This window comes from Sebastes fasciatus, chromosome 9 (assembly GCF_043250625.1).
Source record: "Sebastes fasciatus isolate fSebFas1 chromosome 9, fSebFas1.pri, whole genome shotgun sequence".
Lineage (NCBI taxonomy): Eukaryota > Metazoa > Chordata > Actinopteri > Perciformes > Sebastidae > Sebastes > Sebastes fasciatus.
Genome location: NC_133803.1, coordinates 23,820,169 through 23,843,005, shown reverse-complemented (window position 1 = coordinate 23,843,005; position 22,837 = coordinate 23,820,169). Strand labels below are relative to the sequence as shown.

The window sequence follows — 22,837 nt, the reverse complement described above, 5'->3', positions numbered from 1 at the left end:
TAATGTAGGCGCGATGTATTGACAAGGAAGAAGAACGCATGGAATAAAACGGACGACATCCCTGGTTCTGCTGCATCAATTTAGATCTTTTTTTCATTTAAACTATCCATTGTGACTCTGACAATGTTATAGGAGCGCAATGCTGAATCTGTGGAGTATTCTCTTAAGTGTGTGATGGATGTTTAAACTACTAAAATGGTGAAAAAGATTGCCTGTCTGCTGGTTTGCTACATAGCACTAAGAGAGATTGAGAAACTGCCAAACAGCTTCCAACTTGTAATTCTGAATTTGATTAGTTGTTGTACTGTCAAATTGTCATGATGACTCTCATTTTCCACCAGTCAACATTGAAGCAGTATTACAGAGCAAATTTCCATGTTGTCTGCTGAAGCTCCTCTTTGAGGGCGCTCTTAATAGCTGCCGCCTGCAACTGTACCCAGAGCTCTGAGAGCTATTTAGTTTGTCTTGCCTGAGTGCATGTTTATTTACTCCGGAGCCAGCAAAGGTTCTGTGGTGATCCGGGTAAATATTTCCTTTCAGCCTGACGAGGAACAGAAGGGTGCTCACTTGTTATACGGCCCAGCTCCTGGCTGATTAACCAGCTGCAGTTTAGAGAAGAGGCTGCCTCAATTATCCTGAGTGACGAGGGCTGCAATTGTTCCCAAACACCAGCTATGACTCATTTAGTGAACATACACCATACACGACCATGTTTATTTTTCCAGAACCTCCTCACTTTTCAGTTTCTCTGTCTCTGATCCCTTCATAGACCTTCGTCATGCTGTTTGTTGCACAGCATTTGGCAGTAACAGAAAAATATTCTAGGGGCAGCAGAAAGAATACCGTAGTTTTATCCCTTTGTTGAAGTTTTACAGCCAATTCTGAAAAGATAAAAGGTTAATAGGGCACAGTTGTCACTGGGTTACCCATCAGCCACTGGGTTACCCATCAGCCACTGGGTTACCCATCAGCCACTGGGTTACCTATCAGCCACTGGGCCACTGCCAGTTCAACCTCAAAGAGAGAGAGAAGTTGCAATCTGAGACAGGAGCTGGCCCCAAGACAATGCTAGTCTGCAGGAGGCCTGGCCTGGCTGGTAAACAGGTTCATGTATATTTATAGTGGCCGAGGCTGTGCTGTCAGTCACTTTGGTGCTATAAGCAGAAGGTTCAACTCAGCGTCTTGAAACGCTTCCTCCTCCTCAGTAAATAACCCAGTGAGTTTCTGTATCTCTTTGAGAGCTGATTAATGGCACTTGGCTGTTTGCTGGGTGTTTGTGACTGTGTCTGTCTGACCCTTTCCTTTTTGTATTTAAGGGCGTGTTAATTGGCTCACAGGTCCCAAAAGGACTGTTAATTAGTGCTGTATCAACCCTTACATGCAGAACAAAATAACATCCAGTAGAGCGGTTCAACAGGCCTGCGCTAAAAAAAAAAAAAGATTGTGCCAAATAAATGCATCTCCCACCCTTCATACACTTTGCGTCTCCATCTACATGAGGATGCAATGCATGTCTGAAAGAGACATTGCAAAACTAATGCAAGTAGTGTAAGTGGGTTGGTAGTGTAACTAAAGAGTTCCTTGCCATGGATGTATAAAGAGACGTCTGTAAATCAGAAGATCATTTTTTTTTTTTAAGGTAAATCAGCTTCCCATTACGAACACTCAAATAGCCCTCATTTCAATTGTTATGTCCATAAAGTTGTAAACTGTTCACTAATAGCTGAATCCAGTTCATCACTTTTATCATCTTATAATACACCCATGGGCTGTAAGCCTGTACAGGGGTGGATGTATGAACGTCTCTGTTCCCAAACAACCGGCTACCGGCCACTAGTAGCACGCACGAAATTAACAGAATTTAACTTAGTTGTAACTTGTAACAGGGCAAAAGCACAGGACACAACCTCCTATACATCCATGGTCTGTGGATCTATTGGACATCTATTCTGGAGGTCCTTCACATTAAAAGTTTGAGATTGCTCTCAAAATTTAGTGCTGGATTTTTCTAAATTCCATTTGTGTCCATTGCTCACTTTATGCTCGTCTGGGAAGCGACTGGGAAAAATATAATATAATATTGTTATACTTTTGTACGGCATTTTGTAGGCGGATGTTTTACTGACGTCCGGTAGTCGCTCTCAGTCCAAAATGGCGGAAGCGTAGCTTTGCTGCTGGGCGCTGTCATTGCAATGGAACGACTTTCACTTCTTATCAATATACGTTCTTTGGTGTAAAAACTTTGGTTGTCCATTTGCACACCCAGTGTTTGTGTCATAGGTACTGTATAAGTATTACATAGAAATTCATCAATGTATGGCAAAGAAGGGAAGCACAAAATGTGTACTGATTCACTGAATCAATTGAAGTGAAGCCATGCCTTACTGGTTGCCAAGCAACATGGTAGAAGTCTGTACTTTAGGCTGTATTAGAACAAATCTCTCACAGTCAGGGATATACTGGATATTCATGGATCTTGTCCTCATATTGTTTAGGTGGTTTTATTAATCCTAACAGATTACAGTACTGAAATCAAAATAACCATTATCTTCTATTTTTGTATTGTATTTTCTAGGTTAGTATTCAAACTCAAGCTAAATTGAATGCAAATCTATTCTAGTTTAGTTCAGAGAACTCATCTGACTTTTTACACAAACATGTTTGTGCTATCTAATGTTAGTTTCACTCACATGCTCTGGCTTTGAGAGTCATGAATTGAGACTCTGTTTCACACAGAAGCTTTTGAAGTCACGATTTAGACACATTGCATCAGTGTTTTCTCACAGTCTGCCACATCATTATGTCGTTATTCTTAGCCAGTGAGAAGTTGTGGCCCGGAAGGTAAAATGTTTACCCTCAAGCTCATCACCTCCTGACTCCTAAATTTGTGTTCCTTTGTCATGTACTCAAATGCTTAAGTGGTTTGGCCAACAGCAATCCAGCATCATGATGGATGGGCCAGTGGTTTACTTTGCCTCTTTACTGTGGCTGATGGCACCCGCAGAGAATGATGCAGCAATGTTCTGCTACAATCATTGCTCATTTATTGATGACTTTATATAAGCAACCAGAGGCTTGTGTTACCTTTTAGCCATGTGTAACTGTCTTTGGTTTCCCTTCAGTTTAAACCGGACACGTAGTAGTTATTTTTATACTATCCGCTTATAGGACGTGTTCCTCACATGTAGAGTAGATAGCCAAGACCGCACGGTCACAACAACTTGGCGGTACGCTGACATCCGCACAGAGCCTACACGTACACCCTCTTATGACAGAATTCACGTCACGCGTACTCTCGCGGACGTGGAAAGTATACCTTCTGCTTTAGATGACAGACTGTGAGGATGTGTGGGAGGAGGCTCCTCCTATAACTGGCTGTGTATATTGGAGAGAATCCATTTTATCCGTTTTTAAGATAGAGATGTGTCCAGTAAGGTTCAGACGGTTCCTCTGGGAATCAGGATATCTATCCAATGAAAATAAAATTGTATTTAGTAAGGCTTAAAGTGGGAGATTAGTAGAGCTGTGGAGATGGGTTGTATTCACATAGTATCGTATCATACTATTAGGAGTTTGTGCTAAAAGTACCTAAAGCCTGAGAGCAACTTTTACTAAGGGGCCGAGAGAACTCCTTAGATGAGAGAAGGGGCAGAGGTGATCCTGTTGCTATGGCTGACATATTTAAATGAACTTCCTATGACTACAGTGATTAGTTGACAGGTAACGGGTTTGTGTGAATGTGAAATTAAATATTCATTAATACACTGGAGCGTGAGGAACAAAATACTTAAAAGATAGGTAGGGCTGCCCTCCTCTAAGATTTCTTTAGTCGATTAGTCGTTTTTCATGCTTTTTTTCATGCTGAATGAATTATTTCTAAGAAACTTATGAGCACATCTCTGGTGAACACAAGACTTAAAGTGGTGCTTTTGTGTGATACTTTGTGGAGAAACTTAATTTTACCGATCTGTTGAATAAAGCAACAAATCGATTAGTCAACTTGTTCACCGTCAAAATGCTTTTAGAAGATCACTGACGTGACAAAGTCTAAATTACTTAGGACTCCTGTGGATTGCCTCGAACTTCTCTCATACTCAGGAGTTTTAGCACTAAAATGCTTTGTGAACTACTCCAAAAACATAGGACTGACCTTCCTCCTCTAGCCTCAGGATGTTTTGTGAATATGGCCCCAGATACAGAACGCTAACCTTTTTTTGCCACGCATTCCCACTTTCCCCCCCGCTTTGAATAGATAGAAGAGATTGGATTAATAAGATGTATTTTGTTGATTTCAATGTCTAACCCAGCAGTACCCACGTTGTTTGAATACTTTGGTCATAGACAAACCTGTTTTGCTGCGTAACATCATAGCAACTATTTGCATCGCCTTACCATTTACAAAAGAAAACCCGGGAGGCCCAAATCCACCTGGCGCAGAACTGTGACACAGGAGCTGGACAAGATGAACCTGTCATGGGGAGAGGCCCAACATGCTGCCAAGGACTGAATACAATGGAGAGAGCTCATTGAAGCCTTATGTCCCATAGGGGATGAAGAGGAATGATGATGACCATTTACTGTAGCAACCTGATTTGTTCCATTTTTATTCAAGTGCTAAAACCAGATCCTCTTAAATCAAGGGATTTCTAGCCGCTATGTTCAGAACACCAAAAAGGTTAATTTATCCCCCAGCAGCTGAATGTATCAGGACATGAAGTTGAGCAATGGTTGGTTATATGTTGCCTGTTGCGTTTACCTGAGAGGCTCTTCATCCACAGGGAAAAGTGTCTTTTTCCTAATCCCATTAGCAATTGTCAGACGGCAAGGGGAGCCGTGCAGAGATGCTGGATGTGTCTGGGAGAGGGGAGTGGGAGTGAAATTGGGTCACGGCGGGGGGAGCTGACGGTGCCGCTCATCAAAGGCTGACAGAGTGGAGTAACGCTGCCGCTCTGCTGATGAATCCGTGAAATCACGGCTGTCCTCCAGTGTTTCCCTGTGACTTAAACATCACATCATTAGAACTCAGGTCTGTGATGGAGACATTTCTAGATTGGAAAGAACAGGATGTGCCTCAGACCTGATCCTTTTCAGCAGAGCAGCACATGCAAAAGTAGCATGTGGGTTTGCATGTCAGCCTGGGGTCTAACTGCATTTACAATGTATTTAAGTTCGTTACTTGGATAACCAGATAGGTGGCTTTTACCACATTGTGACTGTTTTGTTTGACATTCAATTTTCAATTTTTTATGTATATCTTCCGGCAATCCACACCGTATTCTGCATTCAGTAGTTACGCAGGCAGATGAGCACTTAAATGGCTTTACTATACCTAGTTTCATGCTTGATGAATAATAAGAATATTAATAATGAACGCAGAAAAGTAAATTTCCACCTCTTAGCTTAGATTTTATTTGTGCCGTCTGAAGAGTCCCAGTCTCTCGCTGCAGGATACTCTGGGCATTAGTACACTTCCAAGTGAGCAGGAGGAGTACAGCGTTGTCTGTTTTGCTGCATCATTGCTGCAGTGTTCCTTTGGTATTTTTATGCTTTAGTTATATAGACACAATGCTACCTTTTTATAGTTATGGTTTACTTGTTGTACACAGACAGCCAGTTGCTCAATGTGTATCTTTAGTTCAAAACTTTAAAGCTTTAAAGTTATATATTCTCCTTTTGAATATAGTTTTAGTGGCTTGGCTTCACAAGCTGTGGTATTTGCAGCAGCTTTAATTAGCCCTCAGAATAATAGCAATTTCCCAGCTTGGTGACAACACCGGGATGACAGCTTTCAATTTGGGTGATGGAGGCAAAGCTGTGGACAGGTAGAGACAGGGTGCACCGTTGGGGGAACTGCCACAGTAGTTATTTTCTCAGGGTTGCTGCTGAGGCCAGCTCATTTCTAGAGGCTTGACAGGCATTACTCATGTTTGGCTCCTAGGGTGGGACCCCTGCCTGCCGCCGGGGGGGGTTGATGTGGAGCCACAGATCACCTTTTCTATTAACCCAGGTTTTGATTATTTTCACTGACTTATAGCGCAGGAGATACAGAAGATAACAACACTGCAGCCCACAAAGAGTAGGGTAGCTATATGCTGTTCTGGCCCTATTCCCACCAGCACCTGCTGCAGAGCCAAAGCCAGCCTATCATGCTAATTTGGCTGGCAATATAACTCTGAGGACGCCGTGTCCTTGCTTCTCCTTTTTTAGAGAGAGTAAACAAGCCAGCTGGAACAGTGTGGCAGCATGCGTGCCCACTACTGAGGAATTGCACTTTTCGCCTCTCTCCTTCACATCCCCCTCCCCTCCCTCCTTTTTAATTATCTTAATTATGGAATCTGCTGCCAGTGGATGAAATGAATTGCTCAGCTCTCCAGCCTGCCAGCAAGCCATTAAGGGCGACCCAGTTCCCTTCGGCGGCGATGGCGTAATGCTTAGGCAGGGAGAAAACGGAAGAGATTCCAACGCTGTCATCAAAATATGCCGTTTTAATGCGCTCAAGCATTGCGAGATCAATCCGGTCGGCAAACACAGGTGCGGTAAAAACGAGCTCTGGAAAGCATCAGAAGGCTGGCAGTGGACCGGAGAGAGCTTCTGTGTTTATAACTACTTTAGAAATAAAAGTGTGATATTTCCGTTGCGTGTTAAGTAGCTTTAAAAGTGCCAAATGCTTCTTGCTTGCTTTGGGTTCCTTTCTTCAACAAGTTGCCAGGAGCACTGCTGTCTAAAGAGGAAGACCTTTAGCACGAGGTGCTTAAAATGCTGCACCCAACTGAGCTCTAAACTCAAAGCTTTTATAGAGTGGATGTACTCGGCTGCAGAAATAGGTGAACAGCTAACAGGGGCTGAATTGTATGGTACTTGTGGCAAGTACTTATGGGTAACAGCCTCACGGTGGCCTGGCTGTACAAACAGCTTTATAAAGTCTGTCTTATGTCCCGACTGTAAAAACCCATAACCCCAAAATACCCACAGAGACTTATTTTAGGAAGCTGCTGCTCTTTTTTCACTCGGTGTGTCAGCTACTGTAAATGTTGTAGTTACAGTTTGGTCTCACCGCTTTGATTTCCTCTGCAGGCTCATGAAAACGTATCTGCTCAGGTGTATGCATTAAATCTGTCCACGTCTTAAACGATGACTTGGGAGATGGCTCTGCCAGTAATCCCCTGCCAACAGCCCGTAACCAACTGCAGCACAGTCGCCCTTTAACTTTAAGTGATGGAGGCTCTTTGCGCTACAAGGTCGATCTGTTTTTCACTTGCTGTACGACAGCCTTGTAGCATAAATGAAATAGGATAATATATTTATCAATCTGCTGCTGACAGGGCCAGAGGGGAGAGTGTTCTTGAACCAAGTCCTGCTTTCACAAGGACCAATGACTCAGCACCGTTTTAATGCCACTTCACAGCTTTATTTCTCAACTAGACAAGACATGTGTCAAGATCGCTATTTTAAAAATGTGATCATAAATGTCACCCCTCTCAAGAGGCGAGTGTGTTTGTCAGAAAGCGTGTTAAAATGACCTTTGAACCACTTTGCAGTTGAATAAATTTACTTTTGCCCCTGAAAACCTGGCTTCATGTAACATGAAAATAACCATATATATACGTAAGTAACAATCAAAGTTTAAATCCTTACTTATTATTTATTGGGAAACCTGTCAAGCTTTTGATTTTTTCACATTGTGTTCATGGGGCTGTTGTGAAAGCGATACTAAAAGAGTTTGGAGGAAGGAATGGATTTAAAGGTGCGTTTATATAAGCTTCAATGTTACCAGCTAACTATCTTACTACTGCACAGTTAGTAGTACCAGTACAGTAACTATATTATAAGTGAGGTTACTTGAATGGAAAGCTCTGTTCATGACGAACACATGTACTGTGTAGTGTTTTCCCAGCGTGTGGGTCCTGGCTGCTATCAGAGTGCAGGCTAACGTTAGCAGCTCTGTCTTGCTCTTTATTAGATTTGAGGAAGTTTAGACTGGAGCAACCCCAGCCAAACTTGTTATCCAAGACAGCGTTATGTTTGCCAAACACATCCTCCTTAAAGCCCTTTACTCTTGTAACGTTAAAAGTCAAACATACCGCTTGGAAATACAAACAACTGCTTGTCCCAGTGTGTAAGCTAAGCAGCCATACGGGGTTATTATACAATAAAATAAGAGTCTGATCTTATATATTTTCCTCATACCAATAGTGTAATACTAGGACAGACTATATACACAATGCTGTTTATTAAAACTGCAAGCCGGAGCCAGCCCTTTTCACCAACTCATGGAATGACATAGCGAACTATAGCTGATGAAATCTGCCTGTGACAGTTGTCATTTCAGCTGATGTATCAACCGTTAAAGGGTAGAAATGAGAAGCCTGCTTTTGTTTATCACTGTCTGAAATGAAGGGCTAATTCAGTCAAAAATAACTCAGGATTTTAGGTCTGCAACTATCCATTTTTTTCATTGTCGATTAATCTTTTGATTATTTTCTCGATTAATCGATTAGTTGTTTGGTCTATAAAATGGTGAAACATGTTGATCAGTGTTTCCCAAAACCCAAGATGACGTCCTCAAATGTCTTATTTTGTCCACAACTCAAAGATATTCACTTTACTGTCATAGAGGAGTATAGAAACACAAAATACTCACATTTAAGAAGCTGCAATCAGAGATTCTTTACTGTATTTTAATTTAAAAAAAATAATAGATTATCAAAATAGTTGGCGATTAATGTAATAGTTGACAACTAATTAACTAATCATCGCAGCTCTAAAGAATGTAGAGTGGTAAATCTGAAACTGTTATTGTAAACTGCATATTTGTCATTCAAGAACAGAAACTTGACGGCTGTATTAACAGTAATCAACGCTTAGCAAACGGTCAATTACTGAAATCTCTCATGTGAAATACCCCAAACTGTCCGTACTTCGGTAGAACATGTTGTGTATATGTAGGACAACATTGATTTATACAGTAGTAAGAAGTTGTTTGTGAAAATGGGTTTTCAGGACCTTTTAAATCCAGCCTGCTCCGTGCTGTGGATCTTATCTCACAAGCTAGTTTACAGAGTTGCACTGCAACACATAGAGGCCCCGAGCTGTGTGCTGTGTAGCGTCCCCACCCTGCTCTCCTCCCTCTGACTCCTGGGCTAGTTATTAATAGGATGTGGATGGGTCTGTCTGAGTGAGGAAATCAGGTTGCCTTCCTGTAAATATTGCATGATTTCCCTCGAGTCAGCCTGGAATGCCAGAGAGGAGAATGCAGCAGAGTTTTTTTTTTAAAGGTCCTGCTCCTGATGTCAGGCAGGGACGTAGCTCCTCTGAAGGCAAGTTTCTTGGACTTCAGATTAATCCTTATTGCATGTTTGTCGAGATTCAGCCCGGTTATTTTTAATCTAGGTGGAACCTGGTTTGAGAAGCTCCTCCCTGTGTGTCAATAACCCTGCAGGACAAGGTGTGCACCATACCTGACCTGCTTCAAAGTATCGTTTCTTTAACTTCCACATGACTGCATTGCTGTCATTTTTTGTTGCACTGGAAGGCTGCATGATCACACGATGGTTATGTAGTGTGAGCTTCCTTTTGTCCTCAGTTCTTTTACCGTTTACAGCAAAGTTTGTGGCCACAGTGTCACTTTACCTGCCAGCTTTTACACATACAACAAGCAATAGGCTGCTGTGTCTTTTTTTTGTAGATGAATGAGACGTATATGTGTGTTGGAGTTCGGATGCTTTTCTAGTTCCAGTTGGTTGTTTTACCTACAGGAGTCTCATGACCCCTGCTGTACACTCACACACTGTTCATCGGCACTGTGACACAAAAAGTGTTTGAATGTTTGCCAGTGACGGGATGTTCATGTGTGGATTTACATAAATCTTTTTGCTCTGATTCAGTGGGATTACATGAAAAAGTGAATTGAAGCATGCCGTCAGATATTGTCATAATATTTCTGATAAAATACAAAAGTGTTTTAGTGTCTTCTGTATGCATCTCGGTCAAAATTCTTATTAAGAACAAATCTTAGGGATGTATATTAAGATTGTTGACAGCTGATAGATTGATATTTAGGATTTGATCCGATATCGGCATCGGCCTCGAAAATCCAGTATCAGTCAGGCTATACACCGAACAGTGGTAAGAAGATCTTTAAAATAAGAGTTGCATGTGTACAAGTTGGCCTCACTCAAAGCTGTTTTCCTCCATCAGGTCCCGTGGTCTACGTGCTGGACCTGGCCGACCGGCTCATCTCTAAGGCCGGCCCCTTCGCTGCTGCGGGCATCATGGTGGGCTCCATCTACTGGACCGCAGTCACCTATGGAGCTGTCACTGTCATGCAGGTGTGACCAATGATCCCTCCTGAGAGCTTTTGGCTTATTATAGGTCTGTCCAGTCGAGTTAAGGTTGTGACTTTGACTGGTCCTGTGTAGTTTGCTAGTTTATTCAAAAGCAGTTTTGCAAGTCGTGCATGTATTTCTATTTGGATGTTAGAGATAATACTGGTTAAGTCACAACAGCCTTTTGTGCTCCTTTCTTTGATTCTTTCTTTCTCATTTATAAGTAAAAGTCAACCAGTGTCTCTCCTCTGCTGTAGTTTTCCATTCTGACCGCACTCCTCTCCTCTCCAGGTGGTGGGCCATAAGGAGGGCCTGGACGTTATGGAGCGAGCCGACCCCCTGTTCCTGCTCATTGGCCTGCCCACCATCCCCGTCATGCTGATCCTCGGCAAGATGATCCGCTGGGAGGACTACGTCCTGCGTCTGTGGAGGAAGTACTGTAACAAGCTGCAGATCCTCAACAGTATCTTCCCAGGTCAGGACACACACTAGTGTAGAACTTCGAAAAGTATTCACGTTGACCTTCATTAAATGTCATTGTGAGTTGATGTGGATACGAGCAGCAGTGTGCTACTGCAGCTAGATCGTAGTCTCCACTGCTGGAGAAAATGGTACATTTTCAAAAGCTCAAACTAATATCTTCTCACAATGTCAGAGGAGCATTTTAACATAATCCCGCGAATCCATTTAATGACAAGAGTCAGTGTCAAAATGGATCCTAACAATGAGTCAGAATTACCACAACCTATAACACGTTTACAAACACAGGATAATAGGGTGGTAGTAACTTAGCAACACTATTGTTTGTGATGAATAGGTGTGTCTTGTTCACACACAGTAACTCTGTGTACATTGCCACCTGTTCATCCATCAGAGAACCCGTCACTGCTAGTGGTTTATGCTCATTTCATCAGAGGTAAATAAATACACACTAACACCAGGTCTCAGGCTGTTGAACTGACGACTCCCTGCTTATTAGATCAGCTGTAATCTCAGGTACAAATACACTCATGTATGTTTCAACTGGCTCCCTGCTGCTCTGCAGGGCTTGGCTGCCCAGTTCCTCGCATACCGGCAGAGGCCAGCCCCCTGGCGGACCATGTGTCGGCAACGCGGATCCTGTGCGGAGCTCTGGTCTTCCCCACCATCGCCACCATCGTGGGGAAGCTCATGTTCAGCAGCGTCAACTCCAACCTGCAGAGGACCATCCTGGTGGGTACAACCAGAAACCCTTTATGCATCCCATCCAGGAAATTAATAAATAATAGTCACAGTAATACAATCAAGTGTACACCAGAGAGGAGTGTCTGCTGCATTTGATGTATAGATGATTGATTATAATTCATGAATATAAACGATTCTGTAGCTGTTCAGGTTAGTTAAATGGCGAACACAGCAACAATGCTAGTTAATATATAACTCCAGTTCAGCTAGTGTTAACTGTGTAAAATATGAGCCATTGGTACAGAAGAGAAACCCCACCTCCTCGCTCACCTAGTGGTGAGGACAGAGAGGTAACCAGAGTGGTTCATGTGATACCACTGAACGCTGTGTCCTCACCTACTGATGCTGCTTTCCAGACAACTCGGAGGTCACAATTTTCCCAGTTGAAATTTCCAACTTCCGATCACCAAGCGTTCCAAGTGCATGACGCCAAACGTAAACAAAAACCACGGCCGACGGTGACAAACTGATGTTTCTTTAGCAAGATGGGGTTGTCCCAAGTAGGAACTCCGACTTGCTCCATTGTACTTTTCTAGTAGGCGGTCATAAATTTTCGAGTTCCGAGTTGTGTGGAACGCAGCATGAGCTCTGTGAGTGACAGCATGGCTGCTGCTGAAGCAGGAAGGAGGAAGAAGCCCTTGTTAGAGCGAGTTATCCAAACAAGTTCAAAATGAATTAAAATTCATACATTTATTACTTTGTTCAAAAGGAAAGCATGAGAATCATCAAAATTTATTTTTTGGCATACTATTCTATGATTTTCTTTAATATATTTTTCGACATACTATACTGTGATGTTTGTTATGACATCCTATCCTATGACACTTTTGACATACTATACTACTTTTTTCGACATGCTGACTTTTTTTTTCTTTTTCCAACATACTATCCTATGACTTTTTTTCATGACATTTTTCGTCATACTATACTATGACTTTTTTTTACTTTTTTCGACTTACTATACTATGACTTTTTTTCGACATACTATACTATGACTTTTTTTCCTGACTTTTTTCCGACATACTATACTATGACATTTTCCATTAATTTTTTTAGACATACCATACTGTGACTTTTTTTAACTGGTTTTTCCACACCTTCAAACTTTCCACATTTCCACTGAAGCTGCTCTTAATAAAGACAAAGCTGAATCCGCCTTTAAGCCCTCTTTCAACACACTGTGTTTTTCCTACAGGGAGGTATCGCCTTTGTTGCCATCAAGGGGGCGTTTAAGGTCTACTTCAAACAGCAGCAGTACCTGAGGCAAGCCCACCGCAAGATCCTCAATTTCCCCGAGCAGGAGGAAGCCTGAGGAGAATCCTGCAGTCCTGACGGAGGACAGCCGGACAAAACCACACACCTCTGCCGGAGGGGTGAGGATATGAACTGTCAGACTCAGAGCAGGAAGTGCCGGTGAAACAGACTTATGATCAGTGTCACCCTTACCACCCACTCCTCCCTACACCTCACCCTTTCTGGTCGCTGACATCCATGCAAGGATCCCCACCACCACCGCCACCACACATTGTTTTTAAACTTTTGACGCTTTCGTAAGGTGAAGTCGGATAAGACAATGCACACAGACTGGAGCATGTTTTTGCAGTCGGTGTACAGTTACACACACATTAACACACGGAACAAGGACTCGTGCTGTGTGACCGTCGGGTGGACGTGCTTCAACAACCACATAAACTAACAATTATTGTAAATTTAACCGTATTTTAAAGATAAAAAAAATGCGGGGGGGGGATGTGTAATTAGAGTTTTATAATAATAATAATAATAATAAATGATTGTTTTATAATGTTTATTTTGCAGATTTGAAAAGGCCCCCTTTGCCAATGTTAGGGGTTTATATTGAATGAGGAATGATGTTCAGTGTGTAGAATATATTAATGATGAAACAATAAAATGTGTTGAGAATAATGAGGCAGTACATTAACCACAACCAGGAAGCATTAAGATTCAACTTGTCTCACCTGTTGAGGTTTAATCTTAATGCCACTGTAAAGAGCACTACCGAAAACCTTTGGCCACACAGGAACCTTTAGACCCTGCATTATTTGAGGGGTGTTTAATTATTTTTGTCCACATGCCTTGGCAGTGTTTACGTTGATTGTCTGTAGCTTTATCTCCATTTTACAAAACGCCTGTATGTGATGTGTTTCAAAGCCTCATCGTCCATCACAGCGCCCCAGGTTTGGTTTAGCCTGTTGCCATGGTGAGACCGTCTCTACCAGATGGGTGGATGGATTAATAGAGGAGCGTTTTGCAGTGACAGGATGTCGGACTAGAAGCTTCAGGTGACTCTCACGTGACGTTTGACGCAGAACTTCTCACTGGGAGATGTGAAGCTTTACTGACTAACATTTCAGTGTGGACTTTTATTTAAGCTACAATTCCACTTCTTTTTCCCTCAACATGTGACGATCGAACTGTTGTGTTGCCTGAACCGTAGCTCAGGTCAGACTGCGGTTCTGAGGTAATTACCATGCAGACGTAAGTGAAACTTGGACACCGGTAGTTGAAAACGAGTCACCGGGTGGTTGATTTCCCCAAGAGTCTTGCCAAAATGTCAAAGGGTCAGTTCAACAAAATGACAAAAGCTAGAGGTATCTAGCTACGAAGATAGTTGGGGATAAATTTACCAGTTTTTTTTTTTTGTTTTTATTCCTGCCTACAACTGAATTGCCTTTACAAAAAAAAAAAATGTTTCAAGTGTAGTGTAATTTGCGACCGTTTCTTTAGTAGAAAATAAAACGTTTAAAGAAAGTCTTTGGGACATTGTTTCTCAAAAGACCCAGAATTATGTTCTTACAAAATAAGTGTATTGAAGTGGTGACGGAAATCTCAAAACCTGGATAAACAAATTACTGTATCTGCATGAGGTATGTGTGAAAATAAGTCTTTTTAAAATTTCAGTTAACACGACCGTAAATGTTTTAAATCATTGGGCACACGAAGCGATTAACAATGTCACTTAATTTGTCCAATAGCGGAGAACTAAGCCCTTAAGTTACTGGTTTTTTTCCTCACAAAAGGAGGCAGGAAACATCGGTACGTGACTTCCTGCGACTGTGAAAAGGTGTGACGTATAAGCCGACCACTTGGAATATTTAACCTGCACATATAAACTGTGCCTGCTTTATAGATGTGTACTACTAGAACCAGCGAACCACAGCTTCCCCAGTAGATTCACTGTCAAGTCTCCACTCTGCCAAAAGAGACGTTGAAGTCTGTGTTGTACAGATGTTGCGTCTGAGTTTTAGAGTTCTATGGTATCCGTTCTGTGAATAAATGTATTTTTCCAATGTCGAAGTGCATGTGTTGATGTTGTGGGGAGGGAAGTGTTAAATACAAACACACACACGGCTCCATTCAGTAGTTTATTAATTAGAAACACACAGGAGACAATAAAAAGAACAAACTCAAAATGTCAGCACTCTTTGTATCGCCAGCCAATCAGTCTCTTGAGTTGCCAAAGACATTCAGAAAATAAAATATGCGTCTGATTTTCTAAATGTAAACCAGTCACTAGGTACTTCACAAGGTAAACAGTGCATGGCCCACCCAAGCCTGATATGTAATGTTGCTTGTTTCTTCCGAACGCTGCGTGAAAACAGCTTTTATCACCATCCCTACCTAAGTATACCTTCAGTTTGCTGCTACTGCTGGTTGTCTTTGGGTTTTGACCACAAATGGAAAATTTAACAAAAGCAGCGAAGTTAATAATCATTTGTTCCTTAAAATAATTGAAACGGTTTTGATCGGGTTGAGACGTAGCAAAATGCTGGAAAACATTGAAGAAGCTTTTGATATACGGCGCAATCATACAAGTACTCCCTTACCACTTTCTTCCCCCAAAATCATTCTTTAAAAACTGCAGCATCATATGAGCGAGCAATGAACTACGCCTGAGAGCACGTACGGTGGGAAAAATTTAAATCATAAATCCGATTTTTTTTTGGCTGTTTGAACAGAGTTGGTTGGCAGCTCCACCAGCAGTGGTTTGACACAGCAAAGCTGGTTAGCACCTGAGAGAGCAGGTCATGCTTGTGCGGCACAGACATCGCTATCCGTACACCGCCGGCCGCTCAGAACGGACACAGTCCTGTTCGCGGTTTTAGGCTGGAGCTCGGGCTCAGTGTGGATCCAGCTGCTGTAGCTACTCAGCAGTGCAGAGCCACAGCTCACTCTGCCTCACACTGTTCCCAGTGTCCACGTTGTTATTATTATTATTATTGCTTAGTGAGAGAAGTGCATATATTCAGAAAAAAAAAGCTTTTCTTTAACCCCCTTTTCAGACATTCAGAGAAAAAGGCTCGCTGCTTTTTTTTTTTTTTGACATCTCTGCTGTAAGAGCCAGAGCACAGTCCAGCAATTTCGGGGGGTTATCTCCTCCAGGATTCGGCCCAGGATCAACCAGGAGCAGCTCAGTGCAGCCAGATACAAACTAACTAATGCCCCCCCCTCCCCTGGAAAGGCACAAGCTGCAGAAAGTCTCACATGCAGACACAGAGTGCAAGAATAATGACAATCTCCCTGGAGCTGACAAAATCAAAAAAAAAAAAATATTGTTGCCGTTATTTCCCCAGTTTTACAAAAATAACTTGGAGAATACCAATTCAAGGATTTGATCACATTTAGTGATGTGAACAAAGTAGCCTACTGATGCACTAATGACAAGATAAAAAGTGTTCTTATTTTTAATCGCTAGTAAAATTGAATGTTAAAAAAACAGCATAGAGGTACCCCTGAGGTGTCTGAATTACATACTACTGTAAAAATGCAATAAAAATAAAAATGGGCATGGCTCTCTGTGATTAGCAATTTCAAACAGCTCCTCAAAGGGTCCCAACATTTTACCAGTTTACAAGCAACAACATTTCAAAACCAAAAAGGATTAAAAACCAAAATTATTATTATGTATATTCTTCAGAAAATGCATCAATTTGAATTAAATATTCCGTTTGACCGAGCATCTATTGCGCTAACGTTTTCAAGAGAGCTGCGGTGCCTCGGAGTTACGTGGCAAACATACCAGTCCAACTATAATAAAAGCGAAGACCCTCATGGAGCTACTATCTTTAACTTCTACAGCCCCAAAGTTCATCACAATAAACCAGCTCTCCATTCTCAAAGCAGCATGTCTGAATAATTCAAATAAAACGCCTCCTACGGTTCTGCGGTATACTTGAACTCGTTTTAAAAGGGATCTGGCCCTTGTCTTTTTTTGTTGTTCCTATTTCCTCTACAACATCCTGCACTGGTATTGTGATGCGTGTGAGCGTTGCATCTCCTTTTAGAGACTTACAACATGGAGGCGAGTCTGGTGTGACCTCTATCGTTATCACAGCTATGTCGACGACCACGGCTAACTTTGTGATTCAAATACACGCATTTGTTTCCAAGCATCTCTTCTAGTGGCTCCAGCCTGCCACACGTGCACACATACGCATTCACATGCACCCAGGCAAACACACACACACACAGACACAGACACACACTCTCTCTCTCTCTCTCTCTCTCTCTCTCTCATACACGCAGGCTCAGTCAGATGAGAGTCTTCCTGACGGGAGGCGGGGAGGGAAGGGGAGGGTGTAGGTGGGGGACAGAGCAGGAAACAGAGCAGAGTCCCTCGCGGTCGACCTCCCTGGCGCCTCCGTGCTGCTGCGTGTCGACCTGCCGGCCTCACTCACAGTTTGGCAGCCATGAAGTTGATGTGAGGCTTGACCAGAGGGAAGAGAGGCAGGCTCCTCTTGAACTCGGTCATGTTCTCAACCAGCGTGGGCTGCAAAGAAAAAACAGTCAGGTTACACAAATATAGTATGTCGGAAAATGTCAGTTTAGTATGACGACAAAAGTCATGAAAAAAAAATCATAGTTTAGTATGTCGAAAAAATGTAATGAAAATAAGTCATAGTATAGTATGTCAAAAAATTTTATGAAAAAAATCATAGTTTATGTCGAAAAATGTCAGTTTAGTATGTCGAAATAAAGTGTCATGAAAAAATGTTATTGGACATAACAGCAAGTAGTGCATTTTTTGAGTATTATTATTATTATTGGACAATTTCTAGCTAAAGTTTAATACAATTTTGATGTTGTAGTGCGTTCATGATAATAAAGAAACAAGTCACCCAGTGCAACAGTGTGAACTTATTGATGCGTGTCTTTCTAGGATACATTCATTGTTGGTTTTTGGCCATTTCATGAAATTTGTTGACGATATGAAAAATATAGAATATCACCAGACACCAGTGAATATGTCTCAGTAGATGGGAAAGCGGTCAGGTTAACAAACGTAGAGGCATAAATAAAGAAAATGATGATTACCTGTGGCAGGGAAGGAGCAGGTGCCAGGTTGACATCATTCTGAGCGGGGAACTCTCCCACTATTGGACCTGGTAAACACAAACACAGTGACACACAGTGACACACAGTGACACACAGGTCAACCTGACACTGACTGAACCCACAGAGCATCTAAATGAAGCCAATGAAACTCACAGGAGTCCATCTCTCTGGACAGGACGTGCACGGACACCTTGTGTCTCTTCGGGGCTTCGACTGTCAGTCGTTCCTGCGGGGACACAGAGCAGATGGTGGGATGATGCACGGAGGCAGGCAGGGAACATTTGTTGCCGGGGTGATTAATTTTTTCATGACAAACAGCATCATTACCAAAATTTTAAATTTCATTATTTAAATGGCCACATATAGTTGTGAGGGGGAAAAACACATAATTCCATCTGTGCATTAACGGTGGTAAAAACTATTTTTTCGCAGCAAGCCTGGGATCAGTTGTGTGACAGCGCTGTGGAGATTCAGCCACACAGTCTGGCCTCGTCACTGTCTCTGAATGGAGGATTATATTAGACTGAAGATGTGGCTCGTCTGCAGCCAGACAGCGTCAACTCTGGCTACCAAAAAATGAAAAAGAATAGAAAGAAAATAGTGCTGCGATCGGAGCCGATATGACATTAGAAATGCATTAGGTTTATTCTGCATGGGGCCTGTAATGGTTTCTGCTGGGCTGAGATAATGCCAATTCTTTCAGCGGCTGTGTGTCTTTGGCCCTTTATCCCCCTTGAAACAGGCTGGCTGGCTGTCATTATGGCAGCTGATATGCTGTGAGCGTCCTGTGTCAGTGTCACCTCCGCGGCTATGAATAGAAGCGGTAGGCAGGAGGAGATGAAAGCTGGGAGGGCAGACTGAACCCAGGAAAATCATGTGTGTCTGGACACACACACAAACAGATTTAGAGGAGGTGGTGGTGTGCTCATGCTGTTGCTGCACTTCTATCAAAAAAGTGGTTCTTCTTAAACCGGCTAACCAATTACCTACGGATAAAGTTAAATTGGAATGGCTCAATTAATGCTTGAACAGCTGATAATGTAAACAAAAATCTCATCATTGTTCATGAGATGAAGACCGCCTCAGCTGACCTCAAGGTGCTTATTTACATTTATTCAATTGTATTCTGGAGCTTTCGATCACTTCGCTTAGTCACGCTCAGCAGATGGAGTTGTCCAGCTGTAATTGTAGATGTTCAGATTCCCAGTTTCTGTTTGAGCCTTGGGTGAAAAACGATCTTTGAACGATCTAGCTCGTTTTCTGGTAATTCTATAAAAAGTCTATATGAAAAAAAACACATGGTAAAGCCTATTTTTGTATACTCCTGTGTGAATAAAATAATTGACAAATGAAAGTACAAGTATTTCCTCATTTTAAGAACTCTAGTGAAAATGAACATAAGTTTTAAGTGAAATTATTGAGAAAAAATAAATAAATAAATATAGTTAGGCCTAGCCTTTATTGCAAAAAAAAACGATGTCGAAAAATATATAAGAGACATTTTAATATCGTTTTGACAATATCTATCGTCACATTGCCCAGCCCTAGTATGACCCCCATATGATGATCAAATTGTATGTTTAAGTAGTACTTTCAAACAAAGGTGATGTCAACGCTGCACAACGGCACAACCACAAACTAGTTTCAAAGTATGGGACATTACCAGTGGACTGTGTCAGTGCTAATTTTCTCACAATACAACATTTATCAGTTCAACTTCAAACATGCATTTAACAATGATTGATAGACCTCTGAAATATTTCATGACTCCTCCATGTCCTTAAAACGTTGGGTTATTGTTGTAATTTATGTATCCGCCTCTTAATGACAGTTCTGCTGTCAATACAGCAATAACCAGACACAAAGTACCACAATTAAAGTCAAATGAGCACCATAATTTGAGGCTATTTAACTAAAACGGTGGCTGCTGGAGGAGTAAATGCACCCGGGGAGTCGTTTCAGAAATATTAGGTCTTTAAGTATTTCCATAGTAAATGAGAAGCAAAAGCTCTCAAAGTTTAGATTTGTTTTGTGTTTATGGTTTTAACATCCACTCATTACAACATTAAAGAGAGCCAGGACGGCTCATTACATGAAGGATGTTTCAGAGGATTTGGGGGAAATAGATGTTATTTAATATATCAGGAATGGATGGATGGATATATATAGATCTATATATATATATATATAGATCTATATAGATATATATCTATATATCTATATAGATATATAGATATATATATATCTATATATCTATATAGATATATATATATCTATATATCTATATAGATATATAGATATATAGATATATAGATATATATCTATATATATAGATATATATAGATCTATATAGATATATAGATATATAGATATATATGCACTGAAACTTTTTTTTCCCCAAAGAAAATAATGCAGGAAAATATGCTTGGATAATTTAGAAATTTAGTCACCACATAGTTTGTCCAGCAGAAAACAATCTGACTGTGGCAGGCAGCAAATTCTGACATCGGCCAATATTCATATTAATTAATTTTATTTTTAAAATGTATTTATTTATATGTCTCGGCCGATAGTCATATCAATTAATTTGATCTGATTTTTTAAAATTAATTAATTAATTAATTTGAATATTGGCTGATATATCAGAGTTTTTTTAACTTCTTAATATCGCTATATGCCCCAAAAGTCCAGTAATGGTTGGGCTCTAGTTAAATGTAATACAAAGGTTTTCAATATTAAATGACCACTAGCCAATAATGATTTGAACCATACAGACGGCAGTTTGAGCTCTGGCATGGGACAAAGTCTCCCGCTGCTCACTTTCTCTCAAATGTAGTTTCAACATAAAGTAGTACTACTTACTCTGTAGAAGTGCATCACGTTCTCTTTTGTCAAAGTCTTCAGATAGGACACTTCAGTGTTATCTGCAACACAACAGGGGAAACAGTTCATGTCAGTCAGGTTTCAAAAAAATTTACATCACTCATCTTTATTTGGGGTCAAAGTTATTACTGCTGCATAATAATGCAACTGAAAGCACAGGGTAATATGTTACATATTAGTGTGTTCACTTGCTTGTGGAAAACTCGGATATCTGAGACTTCAGCTGCCAAGTATCATTTTCATGATATTTTTGCTTACGATTGACTTTCTAAATCAACAGTCTCTACTACCACGAACAGTCTGATGTTAAACCAAACAGAATCTAACCGTGTTAAATAAGCATCTTTTTACACAGCATGACTGAATCAAGCAACGGGAAACAATGAACTAACAGCAGCTGTGTGTGTGTAAACTCTGACTAATGGTGTGTGTTGGATGTTTTTCTGTGCCCTTGGCGTTGAGCGTCTCTCTCCCGACTCGAACACTGCTAGTATCAGTAATCACCACCACTCCCTTTGGCAGCCTTTCAGTGTTGCCATCACTCAGGGCTTTAGGCAGATTACCAGTGAATCAGGCCCATTACAATCCATTATGGCACTCGGGAGAGTGCAGCAAGAGAGGTGTGCTACGGCTGCAGATTATTTCAGGCTTTAATCGATCCCACTTTGTGCAGCTCTAAGCAACATCCTGCTCACCTCTGGGACTGACCAAAATATTGATAATTCTCATAAACTTGCATTCCACTTTCTACGCAACACAAGCTCTTTATACGGTAAATGCGAGTAGATCAGAAAGTGTTCTGAAATATATTTCATTATACTTAAAAATGTGCATTTAGCCTGACGCCTGAACATGATTAAGAGTCGGGAGTTCGTGAAAGGACCGCTCACCTCTGTCAAAATTATACTGCTGAGAGATGATCTCTCCCCAGTACTTGGCGCACTCAGCCGACAGCTTCTTGGGCTTATCCAGGCGGCGGATGGCGAGAGCCTGGATGTGTTTCTGGAAGGCTTCATCAGCCATCTCCTCCACAGACTTCTCCATGGTGCAGAGGAAAGCCTCCACGCGGCTCTCCAGGTAGTGGGGCGCCTTCTCCGACTGGATGATGAAGCGCAGGCCTTGCACTCCGTTAGCCCGTCGAGGCCCGCTGAACACAATGTAGCCTGGGGGAGGAGGGGGAGATACGCTAGAGCTCAGCACAGAGGAGAGACTGGGTACCTTAGCTTCTGCAAAGAAACTGTTCAAAGGCCATTGTATGCTAAACTATTAACTTCATGTACTTCAGCCTTTGGTTTCAAAAACATTTTACCACAAGGTATTTGGTGACGTGCTTTTTTGTCCACATTTCATTCTTATTGTCTCTACAATCTCTCTATCTTGATATTAACTTCAGGTCTGGCACTATGATTCATAGACCGTACATAAAGATGGATGACGTGTCTCCACTTCCTCCCGCTGTAAAGAAGTGAAGCCAAATTATCCTGGATACAGGAGCTGCCATCTTGGCGGTGTAGCCGCGGTTTCAAGGTCATTCGCCCGAAACAATCGCGAGCCGAGTACGACCGCAGCTTGTAAGCAAGAGAGACTCAAAGCTGTCAATCATGAGGCCTCACCCTCTTTTTATAGCATCACATAACAAATTAAAACCAGGGATGTCAATCAATTAAAATATTGAATCGCAATTAATCGCACGATTGTCCATAGTTAATCGCAAACTAATCGCACATTTTTTATCCGTTCAAAATGTACCTTAAAGGGAGATTTGTCAAGTATTTAATACTCTTATCAACATGGGAGTGGGCAAATATGCTGCTTTATGCAAATGTATGTATATATTTATTACTGGAAATCAATTACCAACACAAAACAATGACAAATATTGTCCAGAAACCCTCACAGGTACTGCATTTAGCATTATAAATATGCTCAAATCATAACATGGCAAACTGCAGCCCAACAGGCAACAACAGCTGTCAGTGTGTCAGTGTGCTGACTTGACTATGACTTGCCCCAAACTGCATGTGATTATCATAAAGTGGGCATGTCTG

The 22,837-nt window shown here is 41.5% G+C and overlaps 2 protein-coding genes across 4 annotated transcripts in view; one reads left to right on the top strand and one right to left on the bottom strand.

The window, feature by feature from the left end:
- The window catches only part of marchf5 (membrane-associated ring finger (C3HC4) 5), a 28,993-nt gene extending 14,133 nt beyond the window's left edge, over positions 1-14,860 (top strand). The window contains exons 3-6 of one of the 2 annotated variants that reach the window (XM_074646836.1): positions 10,198-10,328; positions 10,617-10,800; positions 11,386-11,537; positions 12,745-14,860. In XM_074646836.1, the coding sequence (XP_074502937.1) occupies positions 10,198-10,328; positions 10,617-10,800; positions 11,386-11,537; positions 12,745-12,861 (584 nt within the window). In that variant the 3' untranslated portion in view covers positions 12,862-14,860. Of the gene's footprint in view, positions 1-10,197; positions 10,329-10,616; positions 10,801-11,370; positions 11,538-12,744 lie in introns of both variants that reach the window. The other variant, XM_074646835.1, reaches the window with a different exon arrangement.
- A 62-nt stretch (positions 14,861-14,922) lies between these two features.
- Positions 14,923-22,837, bottom strand: part of ide (insulin-degrading enzyme) — a 34,851-nt gene continuing 26,936 nt past the window's right edge. For both annotated transcript variants that reach the window (XM_074646833.1, XM_074646834.1), the window contains exons 21-25: positions 21,680-21,952; positions 20,769-20,830; positions 18,060-18,132; positions 17,886-17,953; positions 14,923-17,340 (exon numbers count right to left, since the gene is read on the bottom strand). In XM_074646833.1, the coding sequence (XP_074502934.1) occupies positions 17,245-17,340; positions 17,886-17,953; positions 18,060-18,132; positions 20,769-20,830; positions 21,680-21,952 (572 nt within the window). In that variant the 3' untranslated portion in view covers positions 14,923-17,244. The remainder of the gene's footprint in view (positions 17,341-17,885; positions 17,954-18,059; positions 18,133-20,768; positions 20,831-21,679; positions 21,953-22,837) is intronic.